At 37.9% G+C, this 13,258-nt stretch overlaps 1 protein-coding gene across 1 annotated transcript in view; it reads left to right on the top strand.

The window, feature by feature from the left end:
- Positions 1-13,258, top strand: part of LOC142237669 (oxysterol-binding protein-related protein 9-like) — an 85,414-nt gene that overhangs the window by 26,566 nt on the left and 45,590 nt on the right. The window contains exons 3-5 of the mRNA XM_075309063.1: positions 716-934; positions 997-1,074; positions 12,586-12,796. Of these exons, the coding sequence (XP_075165178.1) occupies positions 716-934; positions 997-1,074; positions 12,586-12,796 (508 nt within the window). The remainder of the gene's footprint in view (positions 1-715; positions 935-996; positions 1,075-12,585; positions 12,797-13,258) is intronic.

Raw genomic sequence — 13,258 nt, forward strand, 5'->3', positions numbered from 1 at the left:
TTATTTTTATAGAAAATTTTGTCAAAATTTTATTTCTATAGAAAATTTTGTCAAAATTTTATTTCTATAGAAAATTTTGTCAAAATTTTATTTCTATAGAAAATTTTGTTTAAATTTATGACCCAACACGAAAATTTCAATTTTTAAAGATATTGAATATATAGAAAATTTTCTGAAAATTGTATTTCTATATTTTTTTGTTTTTAATTTTATTCCTACAGAAAATTTTGTCAAAATTTTATTTCTATAGAAAAATTTGTCAAAATTTTATTTCTATAGAAAATGTTGTCAAAATTTTATTTCTATAGAAAATTTTGTCAAAATTTTATTTCTATAGAAAATTTTGTCAAAATTTTATTTCTATAGAAAATTTTGTCAAAATTTTATTTCTATAGAAAATTTTGTCAAAATTTTATTTCTATAGAAAATTTTTTCAAAATTTAATTTCTATAGAAAATTTTGTCAACATTTTATTGTTATAGAAAATTTTGTCAAATTTTTATTTCTATAGAAAATTTATGTTCCTCTTAGTTGGAGAGGTATATTTTGCAAAATCTACCAAAACATCAAAAATTCTACCAATCTACCAAACAGTAAAAAATTTACCATGTTTTGTAGAATTCTACCAACTGTATAATAGGCTACTCCCTTTCTTAGAGACCACCAACCATTTCCAACATTAATTATTCTCCCTCTCCGATCCGATTACTTTCAGGCTCAGCACAGTGAGGAACGTGAAAAATGGGTGCGTCGTTTGGAGGACACAATTCAACGACATGCAAATCGCTCTCGCCTGTGGGAAAATCAAAGTGCATTCTACCTTGGTGGCTACAATAAGGATCTGACAAATAGAAGGGCAAACTATTTAGAGATATTTGGTAGACGCGTTTCTGAGGCAGATGCTTATTTGCAACTAATGATTGAACAAACAAATGTAAGTTGCAATGGCTAAGCACAATAAATTCATGGTTTTAATTAAATTTCTTTACATTACAGACATTAGAAAGGCGTATCAACGATATAGCGGATCCAGATGAAAAGGCCAAATGTAAATCATTACAGGATAACGCAAGTGTGAGTTTTAAAATAGTATAGGAATTTTAAAATTATAATTGTCAATTGAATACAAAAACCAAATTTCTCCTTAGTTTATTGATTCTCAAAATTTAATTCAGTCATAATATGATATTGACCAATGTCCTGTGCCTGTGTAATCGTACGAAACCATTTTCTAAAGAAAAGCAGTCTCTCGGATTCAAATGAATTTTTCTATTTTTGATAGATTAGTTTGTTTGTTTGAGAAAGGTTGGTTGCCAGGTTGAGGGTTTCCCCCAAATTTAGGGTTTTACATTTGATATATTCTCAACCAAATTCGGAACAATTCTGTCATGAATTTGGAGAAAAACAGATGCGGAAGGTCAACCAAGTTCCTAAATAACTTATTGCACAATTTGTACACTAGAACTGCAGACGATTTAGGAATTTTCTATATATTTACTGAGTTTTATTTTTGTTTATTATTATTTTTCCAATTTTTTTTGAATTATGTTGTTTAACAGTACTTTTTCTCAACATTTGGAAACCCATTTTGTACGTATTTATGTTCTAAAAAAATTGTTGGGGGTTTTTGAAAAAATTAGAACAATTTAGGGTTTTTTTTTCTTAAAATTTGGGGGGGAAGGCTCAAACCACACCTGGTAACATTGGAACAGGGCATAAACGTTTGCATGCAATCAAAACGATCATGGAAGATTACCCTATGTCATATATCTTTTTGGGATAAATTATTATGTCTCTGACGACAAAATAGAGATTTATCGGCTAATTTAACTATATGTAGCGAGTCGGGCTTCGGAGATCGATTTTTGGCTGAATGCCTAACCTTGTAAATTTGAATGCTGTAGGATCTTTAGCTTATGAATTAAGCATTTGGGGTAAATCAATTTTTGAAATTTTGCTAAGCCGAAACGACTTCATTGTATATTTTATGGACTTTTGGACAAGGAAAAAATTTTATATCGAACACATGCGTCTTCTATGTTAGGCAAAACTCGCATTCGTATTTTAAGGACAAGAAATCTTTGGCTTCAACTATCCAAATTGTACTTAAGTGAGCAAAAGCAAAATCATTTTTGGGAGTTCAATCCACGACCCAACCACAACGACATAGAGAAAATAGGATTCTCATATCTAAACCCAAAGAAAAAATACTTTCCACCGGAACAATATTTTGGACAAATGAAATTCCACTTTCTTAAGCAAATAAGCTTGCTGCTATAATAAGTGATTCAACGATTGCCTCTTAACTTTTAAATCTATTTTTGAGCACCAGGAGAAAACTTTGCTTGTTTGAAATTTCGTACCTTTTCCGGTGGTAGATACTAAGTACAAGCACGGGAGCCACCGTGGTGCAATGGTTAGCATGCCCGCCTTGCATACACAAGGTCGTGGGTACGATTCCTGTTTCGATCGAACACCAAAAAGTTTTTCAGCGGTGGATTATCCCACCTCAGTAATGCTGGTGACATTTCTGAGGGTTTCAAAGCTTCTCTAAGTGGTTTCACTGCAATGTGGAACGCCGTTCGGACTCGGGCTATAAAAAGGAGTTCCCTTGTCATTGAGCTTAACATAGAATCGGACAGCATTCAGTGATAAGAGAGAAGTTCACCAATATGGTATCACAATGGACTGAATAGTCTAAGTGAGTCTGATACATCGGGCTGCCACCTAACCTAACCTAACCTAAGTTCGAGCTTGGTTACTAAAATCGAAAAAGAATCAGTAAAACAATAAAGTTATATATTTTCGGTAAATTTTATTGTAACTTGAAAGCGGAATGCTCCAAAGTTCCAATTCAAAAAGTTTATTTTCTTTAAAATTACCCTATGGGAAATGGATCAACCCCAGGACCGGTACGAGACTAGTTCCTGGTGTGTATGGACCAGTCTCAGCATAGAATTTAATAAATTATTTGAAAATTTTAAAAAATTTTTGGTTAACTGGAACAACGGCCCTAGTCCTGATGGGTCCGTCAGTGTTAATTTACACCGATTTCCCGTAGAGTAATTATTAAAGAAAATTAATTTTGAAACAATTACTTTTTCTACCCAATATTGCGAACCAAATATATGGACGGGTACCGTCCTCAACGAAATTAAAAAAAATTCACCAATTATTGAATACATCGTTGGTCTAAATTTTCGTTTCCCAGAAAAGAAATTAAGTTTTTTCGTGTGGTATTCGCCTGATGTCTTTTTACGATTTTTGCATTCCCCAAATATGCTTATTTCTCAGGTTTATATATCTGGATCTTATTTCGATTCACAAACTCACGTGCTAGATTTTAATTTGTTTGCCCGTTCCTTTAAAAGTTTTTTACGGTATACATAAAATAAGGTTTTGGAATTAAAAGGCATGACGACTAAAACAAATTCTACCGATAAATATTCTGGGGGCTTAAAATTTTCTTGGGGATGTTTTAGCCCACCCAGGACCCCTAGATACGCTAATGCTTTTTACTCTTGTAAAATACTTGTTCTTAGGGATGTCGCTTATGGTTGAAGAATCGGGTAGAATTCGAACTAAAAAATAGAAAAGTTCACCAATTAGTCTGCAGGTAAATAACGTTTTTGAGTATACAATTGAACCGAATACATTTTATTTGCACAATTAATTGTACATTAATTAAATTTACATTTGCATGTTATTAAAATGCATTCTTAATTTACTCGGAAACAAATATACGATATGCAATTGCAATATATTGACAGGTAGAATATAAAAATATAATGTATAATGTATGTTTGACTAAGGAAGGAGGAAATTCAGAATACTGTAAAATAAGTTAATTATATTTTTTATTCAATGGATTGTTTCTAATTAAGGGCGCTTAGATTGTTTTGCATGTGGCGAATGTGAATGAATGAATTTGGGCAGACAACTTTAATTGCCGGGTTCAGAAGGGGGAGATAACTGTTCAAATACCTGGAGATGCCAGATCTTTGCTGTCACCGTCAGCCGTCTCTCGTTATCGTTGACAGGTGGTAGTTCTCCATCCAGTATAACGCTGCATTGGTAGAATGCTATAGCTTTCTGAATCGGTGCCGCATGTGCCGGCCTCAGTGCCGCCGCATTCTCGATAAGGGGACGACCAAATAACTCATAGGCCTTTTGAATCGTTTCTTTATCTTTTGCCCATGTGCTATCAGCCAATGTGTTCAGGATCTTGTATCTACTCATAAGCGTAGGAAGGCTTCTGGGGAGTAAGAAAAAATTTAGCCCCCCCAGAATTTAAAAACCTATTTACAATTTTTCATTGCTTTTATATAATATTAAAGAAGTAAATACAACCGCACAAAGTTCCGCTAAAGATTTCCATGGTAGCAGTTGGCAATATATAGTTTTATTTTTATATAAGTGAATGTTTGAAGTCTGATATTTATGAAATAAAACTGTGGTTGAACATATGATTTAAGTTCGTAAATCTATGTTTAGTTTAATAACTAAAGCATCGCTAAAAAAGCAAAGAAACTGATCTTTTTGTGTCCGGAAGTGGTGCAAAATTGGTGCAGAAGCGATGAATTTAAGATGGGTATGTCATAGGACGGACGCCCACCCTTTCAACCGTTGCACTGAATTTGCATCAGTCTTAAGGTGTGATCCGAATTCAGTGTTTTGAATGTGAATTAAAAAATTTTGTGATATTTTCTCAAATAAATAATGGGAAATGGGAACGTTTGACCTAAAATATTTTCAAAAATTCGCAATTTTTCTAGAATGGAATTAGCATTTTTCCGGCATAATTTAAGTAATTTGTAGCAAAATTTCAGCCGGATCGGATGAAATTTGCTTCTCTTAGAGGAACGGCAAGCCAAATTTGGGGGTCCTTTTATATGGGGGCTATACGTAAAAGTGGACCGATATGGCCCATTTGCAATACCATCCGACTTACATCAATAACAACTACTTATGCCAAGTTTCAAGTCGATAGCTTGTTTCGTTCGGAAGTTAGCGTGATTTCAACAGACGGACGGACGGACATGCTCAGATCGACTCAGAATTTCACCACGACCCAGAATATATACTTTATGGGGTCTTAGAGCAATATTTCGATGTGTTACAAACGGAATGACAAAGTTAATATACCCCCCATCCTATGGTGGAGGGTATAAAAATGAATTAAAACACTTCCTGTGAAGTTAAAATAATTTTTTTCTTTGTGAGGACATTTTTGGGAGGTGTTTTAAAGTTGTGCCTTTATAACAACTTCCAATTTTTTTGCTGGGCAAAAGTGTTGAACTACTTTTAGCTGCTTTATTATAAATTAATTGTCTATTTATGCTGAAGTCTGAATTTTTATTTATTTTTATAAAATAAATCATTAATTGCACCTATAACTTCAGTCCACCAATTTTTAGCTAGGGGGACTATAGCCCCCCCTAGGAAAATTGTCTAGCCACGCTAATGTATCTACTACAAGCGTTATTTGCAACCATTTCCGCATGCTCTACAAAAAGAAACAAACTATCAAACGAACCCTAGGGTTCTTGCATATGGGAATGCTCTGGACACTAATGTTGATATTAAGCTCCACACCCTCAGAAAAAAATCTCTTCTATAACATATAGCCACATATACACATTTTGCTTCAAGGATATATATTTTCAGGATTAGCCCAAACAAAATATTGTTTGTATTCAAACATATTATGTTTCACCCATACACTGGTAGTAAAAATTTTAATGAAATTTTCTTTGTATATATATATGTTTAAGGCGCCAATTGATTACCTCCATACTTTTACTTGCAGCTTACCCTCTAGGTTTCTCTTCCTAGACGCATATATGTTTATAGACTATTTCTAAATTAATATATGTTTTCATCCAAACATATTATATTTACAAAAATGTTATGTCCCAAACATAATATGTTCTAACTTACTAACATATATGTCGCAAACATGTTATGCCATTTTATGAACATTATATGCTTGCACTTAAAAATAGTGTGTTTAAAAATTTGAGTTCCAAACATATAATTTTTACACTCAGACATATGAAATGGTGGCCAGAAAGGTTATCAGGTGGAAATCTTATGGCGGAAGAGGAGCTCCACGTAAAAGTAAAAACGGAGTTGGGCAGCACTCCGCTTTGAGGTACACCTTGTTTATTCCTCCTCCACCCTAAAAAAAATCTTATCTGTAACATATACTCCCAAACCTATTCTGCTTCAAGTATATGTATGTTCAGAATTTGTTCAACCAAAAAAAGGTTTGTACTGTGCAAACATGATATGTTTCATCCTAAGCATATCATTTTTTAAGGCCCCAATAGTTAATCGACTAATCTAAACACTGACAATGTTTTTCAAAACTGCATTTTTTAATCATTCAATTGTGAACATTATATGCTTGCACTCAAAAAAATGTGCTAAAAATTTGAGTTCCAAACATATAATTTTTACACCTAAACATATGAAAAACAGTCTTCTTCGTCCGTGTGAATTACACATAAGACTGTCTGCCTGCTTGGATCACACATTCCTGGCTGTCCGGTCTAAGTGCACAGAGGACTCGCCTTAGCCTTCTGCTTACACGCTCTGTCTGGGGGTGCTCGACGAATTATCTTCAGAAAGCATTCGTTACACGGATATCGTCCTTTGGAGTTGCATACTCCCCACAAACGAAATCGACATGCAGTTTATCCGGTTGGGACTCGAGACGTTCCCAATCGTAGACCACAACCGTCTGGATTCAAGATCGGACTCCCCCAAATGCTTGTACGACATTTGTCGCTTATGGGTGGCCCCAAGCCGGTCGATCTCATTAGCGAGACTCGGAATTCTGCAATCAAGTGGATCGAAAACTTTCCGGATCTTGTTCCTCTTATCTGCTAACCTAGATGCTTCCATAAGGAAATTCGGACGGATGTTCGGGATCCAACTAGCTGGTATACATCTGTTGCATGCCCTCTTCAAGACGTACATGAAGAAATTCCCTTCAAGACTTACGCTGATGTTGGCAGTGTTAAACTCATAAACGTTCTTTTCTCTGGAATAACGGTGTCTGTCCCTAGATAAATTTTCATTGCGGTCGGGAGGTGGTCAGAGTTCAGGCTATGTCTACATGACATAAAGTCTGAGTTAACCATGGTGGCGTGCGGAGATCTTCGGTATGCGATTCAGTTGGTCTTCATTTAACACACAGAAATCTGTGTCATCTTCCTGATCCGCAATCTGTTCTTCTCTGGCGTCACATCCAAGTTCTGAGTCCCAACGGTCAAGATGAGCATTCTTGTCGTTTAACAGGATAGTTTGGAATCGGGAAGGAATATATAAGATTAGCACACAGTCGTGATAAATGGCATGGGTCTGTATCTCACAGAATCATGGACAATGAAGGCTATTCCCCCACCGGCATTCCCTTCTCTTTCCTGCCTTAGAACAGAGTAGCAGGATAATCCAGAGATACCATTCCAACTGGAGCGCGGCAATGAGAATACCCTTTTCTATTCAGTGAAATCTGTGATTTCAGAATTTTCCTTGTCAGTCCATTGTAGATTCGAACTCAGACGTTAATGGTTTTGGTGACTTGTAAAACAATATAATTCGCTGTTAATAAAATATATATGTATTACTGTCAATCGCACTGTTACGCTTGAACCCGATCAGGAACAAATTTTTTTAACGAACTCAGAATTTGTTGAATTAGTGTATATCTAGAGTGAAGTAGGTGTCAAATCTGTTGCTTTTGCAGGACACGCGAAGAGCTGCACAGTTGTGTGAGGCGAATATCCACAATTTGTGCCGACATCTTTAATTGCCGGGTTCAGAAATACCTGGAGATGTGAGATCTTCGCTCAGATAGCATCGACGTGGTCTTTAGACAGCCGTCTCTCAACATCGTTGACAGGTGATAGTCTCCAGCACAACGCTGCACTGGTAGGAAGCTATTGCTTCCTGAACCGCTGCTATATGAAGCGCGGCAATGAGAATACCATTCTTGTCCATGAAATCTGTGATTTCAGTCTCATGAAATTTTCCACATTTGGGACTTGTCTACATTTAATTGTGCCAAATTTTGAGGTTTCCATATGCCTGAATATTATCCAAGACACTTGCCTTGCCCTTCACATAGGTTACTTGTTTACTACAAATGAATTCCTGGATATGTAATCCTTATCTTCTATGAACACTTCCGCCTATTTCATTGATACATTGTAAGGACTATGGTAGGTATAGCATATTAATCCCACCCACTGAAACCGACACCTGTTAATTGGCACACATTGTGTGCAATTTTGGGGACAAGCCTGTATGCCATTCGATTATGATATCGTATTCATTCAGTTCAGTCCTCTAAACGAAAGACATGAGATGATAAAGAGAGCGAATAGAACGTAGAAATGGAGAAGAAGAATTTTGGGGTCAAATTCGTGGTGTGGGCAGGAAAAAAACTTAAAGTCAACAATATGAGCAGTAGCATTCGAACAATATTTCCATAAATAGCCTTGCCAAGGGTCATGAGAAATAATGAGCTGCTATACACATGTGTTTTGTGCCTATGCCTGTAGACCATAGTGTGTAACCAATATGGAAAATGGGAATTAATAGTAAATATCATATATGATGCTATAATAGGGTGAAACGAATTCTGTGTGGACGACATTCGGATTGTAGAAAGGAATATGACGACAACCTTGAAGGAGTATATATTAACGTAAATCTGACTTCAATAATTAAGGCTATTATTGTCAACTTGAATTGTTGATTATAAGGTTTATAGGAAATATTTTCTTTTTTACAATCGCCTTGAGACGAAAGAATTGTCAAGAATCACTCATTTACATCACGAGAACAAGATTCTCGCAATTTAAAGTTGTTTTGATACTAAACCATAAAAGGATCACATATCAACATTTGGTATCTTTCTTCAAAGATACCCCTAAAAAAAAAGAGTTTCCAAAAACTGATTTTGATCCCCAACTTGTGATCTGTAAGGAGTTAATATTTGGATTATCTCCAATGATTTTACAAGGGTTTGTCGTAAAGCTTAAAAACCCCGTTTTCGGCTCCTGCATTGCTTTGGAAATTTAAAAAAATCACCATATTTTTATTACACTTTTATTTTCTAATATTTACAATTTGGAAATTTTTTTTGCACTATGACCGTTTGATATATTGTACTATGAAGTCTTCGTATGACTGGAAAATAACCAAAGTACGTTCTAGTACACACAAAGAAAATTTCATTAAAATTGAGCCAATCACATTTTTCCTTGAAATAGTGAAAATTATACATTAAGATAATGACAAAATGTCATTAATAGTATGAAATTGTCTTTCGACTAATAACAAATTCATTACAATAATGAAAACATTCATTATAGTTATGAAATTGTTTCATTGGCGCTGTCTTAATGATAAATTTCGAGAAAAAGGTGACGCGTGTCATGTGACCCTTGACGGAAGACATGTCAGCTACGCTGCTATTAGTCACAGGTAGGAAATTGAGGCGGCGTGACTTGCTTGATCTTAGTTTGGCCAAAACTACCCTAGTGTGCCGGGAGAGGTCTCTCTCCTCCGGTGCTATGGGCGGTGTTCAGAATCCTAGAACAGGATTAAGCTTGTAGCTTCTCACTCCGTCAACTACAGTGTCCTGATGAATCCTGTTCAGGCCTGCCTGTAATGCTGCCAGATCTTGAGGCTCTTTTTTGTAGAGCTCGATCTCGTGCTGTAGATAAGGTAGATCCAACCTTATATTGCTGGGTTGTGCTTGTCTATCCGGTGAGGCGTATATGGAATGTATGGGGGTAGCAGTCAAGCCTGAGGCTGCCGAGATAGAGCTATACAACGTATATATACCGCCGGTTGGTAGCTGTGCTCCAGGTTATAGCCCAAACATTGAGTGGCTGTTGTGCGGGCATACCCGATTGGTGCTAGGAGACTTTAATACCCAACATGAACTTTGGCATTCTCTCCTAGGTAATGACCAGAGAGACATAGTTTTGGCAGAGAATATAGGTGACTCCACATTTTGCATGGTGAACGAACAGGCCCCACGAGAATTATGGGTGATTGCAGCAGTTCGCCAGACTTATCATTACCGTCGCCTGGTCTGATAAATGACGTTTCCTGGCAACCCGTCATTTCATTGGTATCAGACCACCTCCCTATAATTCTCACCATTATCAATGTCATCAACAGCGCGAAACCATGCAAGGCGCTGGGCCCCGACGGAATTTCAATGCTAATGCTGAAGCATCTGGGAATATTGGGAGTTGAGTACCTGTCCAGACTCCTCAATTTGTCCTTGGAGTCTCTCATTATACCCGATATCTGGAAGATGGGTAGGGTGATTCCACTACTGAAACCAGGCAAAGATTCGAGTAAAGGCGAATCGTACAGACCGATATCCCTTCTCTCGCCAGTAGCCAAAACACTTGAGGCACTACTCCTCCCCAGCCTTGTGGAGAATTTTCCAGCTGCCCACCATCAACATGGATTCCGTAAGGTACATAGTACGATGACAGCCTTGCATGCCATTTCAGCACATATTAATATTCTACTCAATCAGCCCAAGCCGTGTCATAGGACGGTCCTCGTGGCGCTTGACCTATCGAAGGCATTCGATACGGTCAACCATGCCACACTATTCGAGGACATCGAGAATACGTCCCTACCGGCAGGAACCAAGCGTTAGGTACTGAATTACCTGTTCGGACGCCAGTCGTACGTGGAATTCAGGGACAAGAAGTCAAAACCCCGTAGAGTTAAACAGGGAGTTCCTCAGGGTGGGGTGATATCTCCGGCACCATTTAATCTCTACCTGTCTTCGATTCCACCCCCTCGTGACGGCGTCGAGATTGTATCATATGCGGACGATTGTACAATCATGGCATCCCGGCCCATTGTTGATGACATTGCGAGCGATTGAAATCTACCTCGCTGATCTTACCAGTTATTTCACTGCAAAAAAATTTGAGAATATCTCCCACCAAATCCTCAGCCGCACTATTTTCAAAGCAGTACCTCTTGAGTTGCTATCGAAGTTGTCATCCAAACCACCATCTTGTGGATAGACAACCTCCACCCAGGAATGTAAGGGTTGATCTTCTTCTAGAGACCGAGAACCAGCGTTATAAAAGAGAGTCAGGCAGCATACCAGACAGGTCTGAACAGGATTCATGAGGATACTGTAGCTGAAGCGGTGAGAGGTTAATCCTGTTCTCGGAGTTCGACCACCGCCCATAGCACCGGAGGAGAGAGACCTCCCACGGCAGACAAGGGTAGTTTTGGACCAACTAAGATCAGACAAGTGCATCCGCCTCAATTCCTACTTATCAGTGATTGATAGCAGCGTAGCTGACGTGTGTCCCATCTGTAATCAAGGGTCACATGACACTCGTCATCTTTTCGCTTGCCCAGCTAAGCCTACACGTCTCACCACCAGATCACTGGGCACACCCCATCCTTGTCGCAGAGTTTCTTGATCTGGCTACTAATTGAACTAACTAAGTATAGAACAAAATGGATGAAACTACGTTAAAAACTGTGCCACCGTGTGCAATGGTTAGCATGCCCGCCTTGCATACACAAGGTCGTGGGTTCGATTCCTGCTTTTCAGCGGTGGATTATCCCACCCAGTAATGCTGAGAACCAGCGTTATAAAAGAGAGCCTCTAGATCAGGCAGCATACCAGACAAGTCTGAACAGGATTCATGAGGATACTGTAGCTGAAGCGGTGAGAGGTTAATCCTGTTTTCGGAGTTCGACCACCGCCCATAGCACCGGAGGAGAGAGACCTCCCACGGCAGACAAGGGTAGTTTTGGACCAACTAAGATCAGACAAGTTCATCCGCCTCAATTCCTACTTATCAGTGATTGATAGCAGCGTAGCTGACGTGTGTCCCATCTGTAATCAAGGGTCACATGACACTCGTCATCTTTTCGCTTGCCCAGCTAAGCCTACACGTCTCACCACCAGATCATTGGGCACACCCCATCCTTGTCGCAGAGTTTCTTGATCTGGCTACTAATTGAACTAACTAAGTATAGAACAAAATGGATGAAACTACGTTAAAAACTGTGCCACCGTGTTCGGACTCGGCTATAAAAAGGAGCTCCCTTGTCATTGAGCTGAACATGGAATCGGGCAGCACTCAGTGATAAGAGAGAAGTTCACCAACGTTAAAAACTTTTACAACAATAACAGAACCTTATTTCCACCGCAAAACTTTTCACAGATTGCAGTGACATGGGCAGACGACTTGAAAAGGCTGTCCCACGGCGGCGGGTTCTTTGCGCCGGATTGATCGATGGGGTCCTACTCATCGGTCAACGGCTGCCACATCTGTGTATGTGTTATATTAATGTCATATGGCAGTAATTGCCTTTGCCCAAACAATATTCCGTAACAACGCTATAGTATGCAAAACAGCAGGGGAAATCGAGCAGTACTCATTGGAATACCAGATTTCCAAAACCATTGTTTCAGTTTTAATCGTGTTTTTTGTATATTATTCTAAAAAAAATTTTGTCATTTTTTTCCCTCATTATTTATTATTTTCTTATATCTTCTCTTTGCAGGCTATGCTAGATCATATAAAACACTCCATTGTCAGCCTACAAATTGCCAAAAATATGGCGCATCCTATTAATGGCATTTATAATGGCCCCACTAATGTGATGGGGAAAAATAGTCACGAAACTGCACTGACGGCCACACCCACATCTTTAGCAAGTATTAATATCCTAAAATCGGGATTGGGCGATGATGACGATTCCGTTACAGCTAATTGTAAGTTTAAATCAGCAACTTTTTCATTAAGCTTATTTACTGCTAGTTCACAAGAGGTAGAGTCAAATTCTCTCATATCAATGATTATAGCCTGATTCGCTGTTTCATCTCGAAGCTAAGGGAACTCGTTCAAGCCAAGTTCAAAAGGCTGACCACATGGAGATTTATAAAGTTAGTAGTACTCAGAAATATAGCCAGAATTTCCCTAGGGGTAATTTTGTAGCCACTTGTGATAAATGGTTATTTTCGTGTAATTTAATAGCATAGAAGAAAATATAAAAATATCGATTAACTTAAAACAAATTGAATCGCCGATCGATATGTCTCTTTTCCATTTTTTCTCTAGACATTCTCTCTTATATGCACCATAGAATATCATAGAAGGCGACCAATTTTTTTCGACGGCGGCTGGCACTTCATTTTTACTTTTTTATCTGTAAGGGCTCCAGAGTGAAACAGTTT

The sequence above is a fragment of the Haematobia irritans genome, chromosome 5, assembly GCF_050003625.1.
Source record: "Haematobia irritans isolate KBUSLIRL chromosome 5, ASM5000362v1, whole genome shotgun sequence".
Classification (NCBI taxonomy): domain Eukaryota; kingdom Metazoa; phylum Arthropoda; class Insecta; order Diptera; family Muscidae; genus Haematobia; species Haematobia irritans.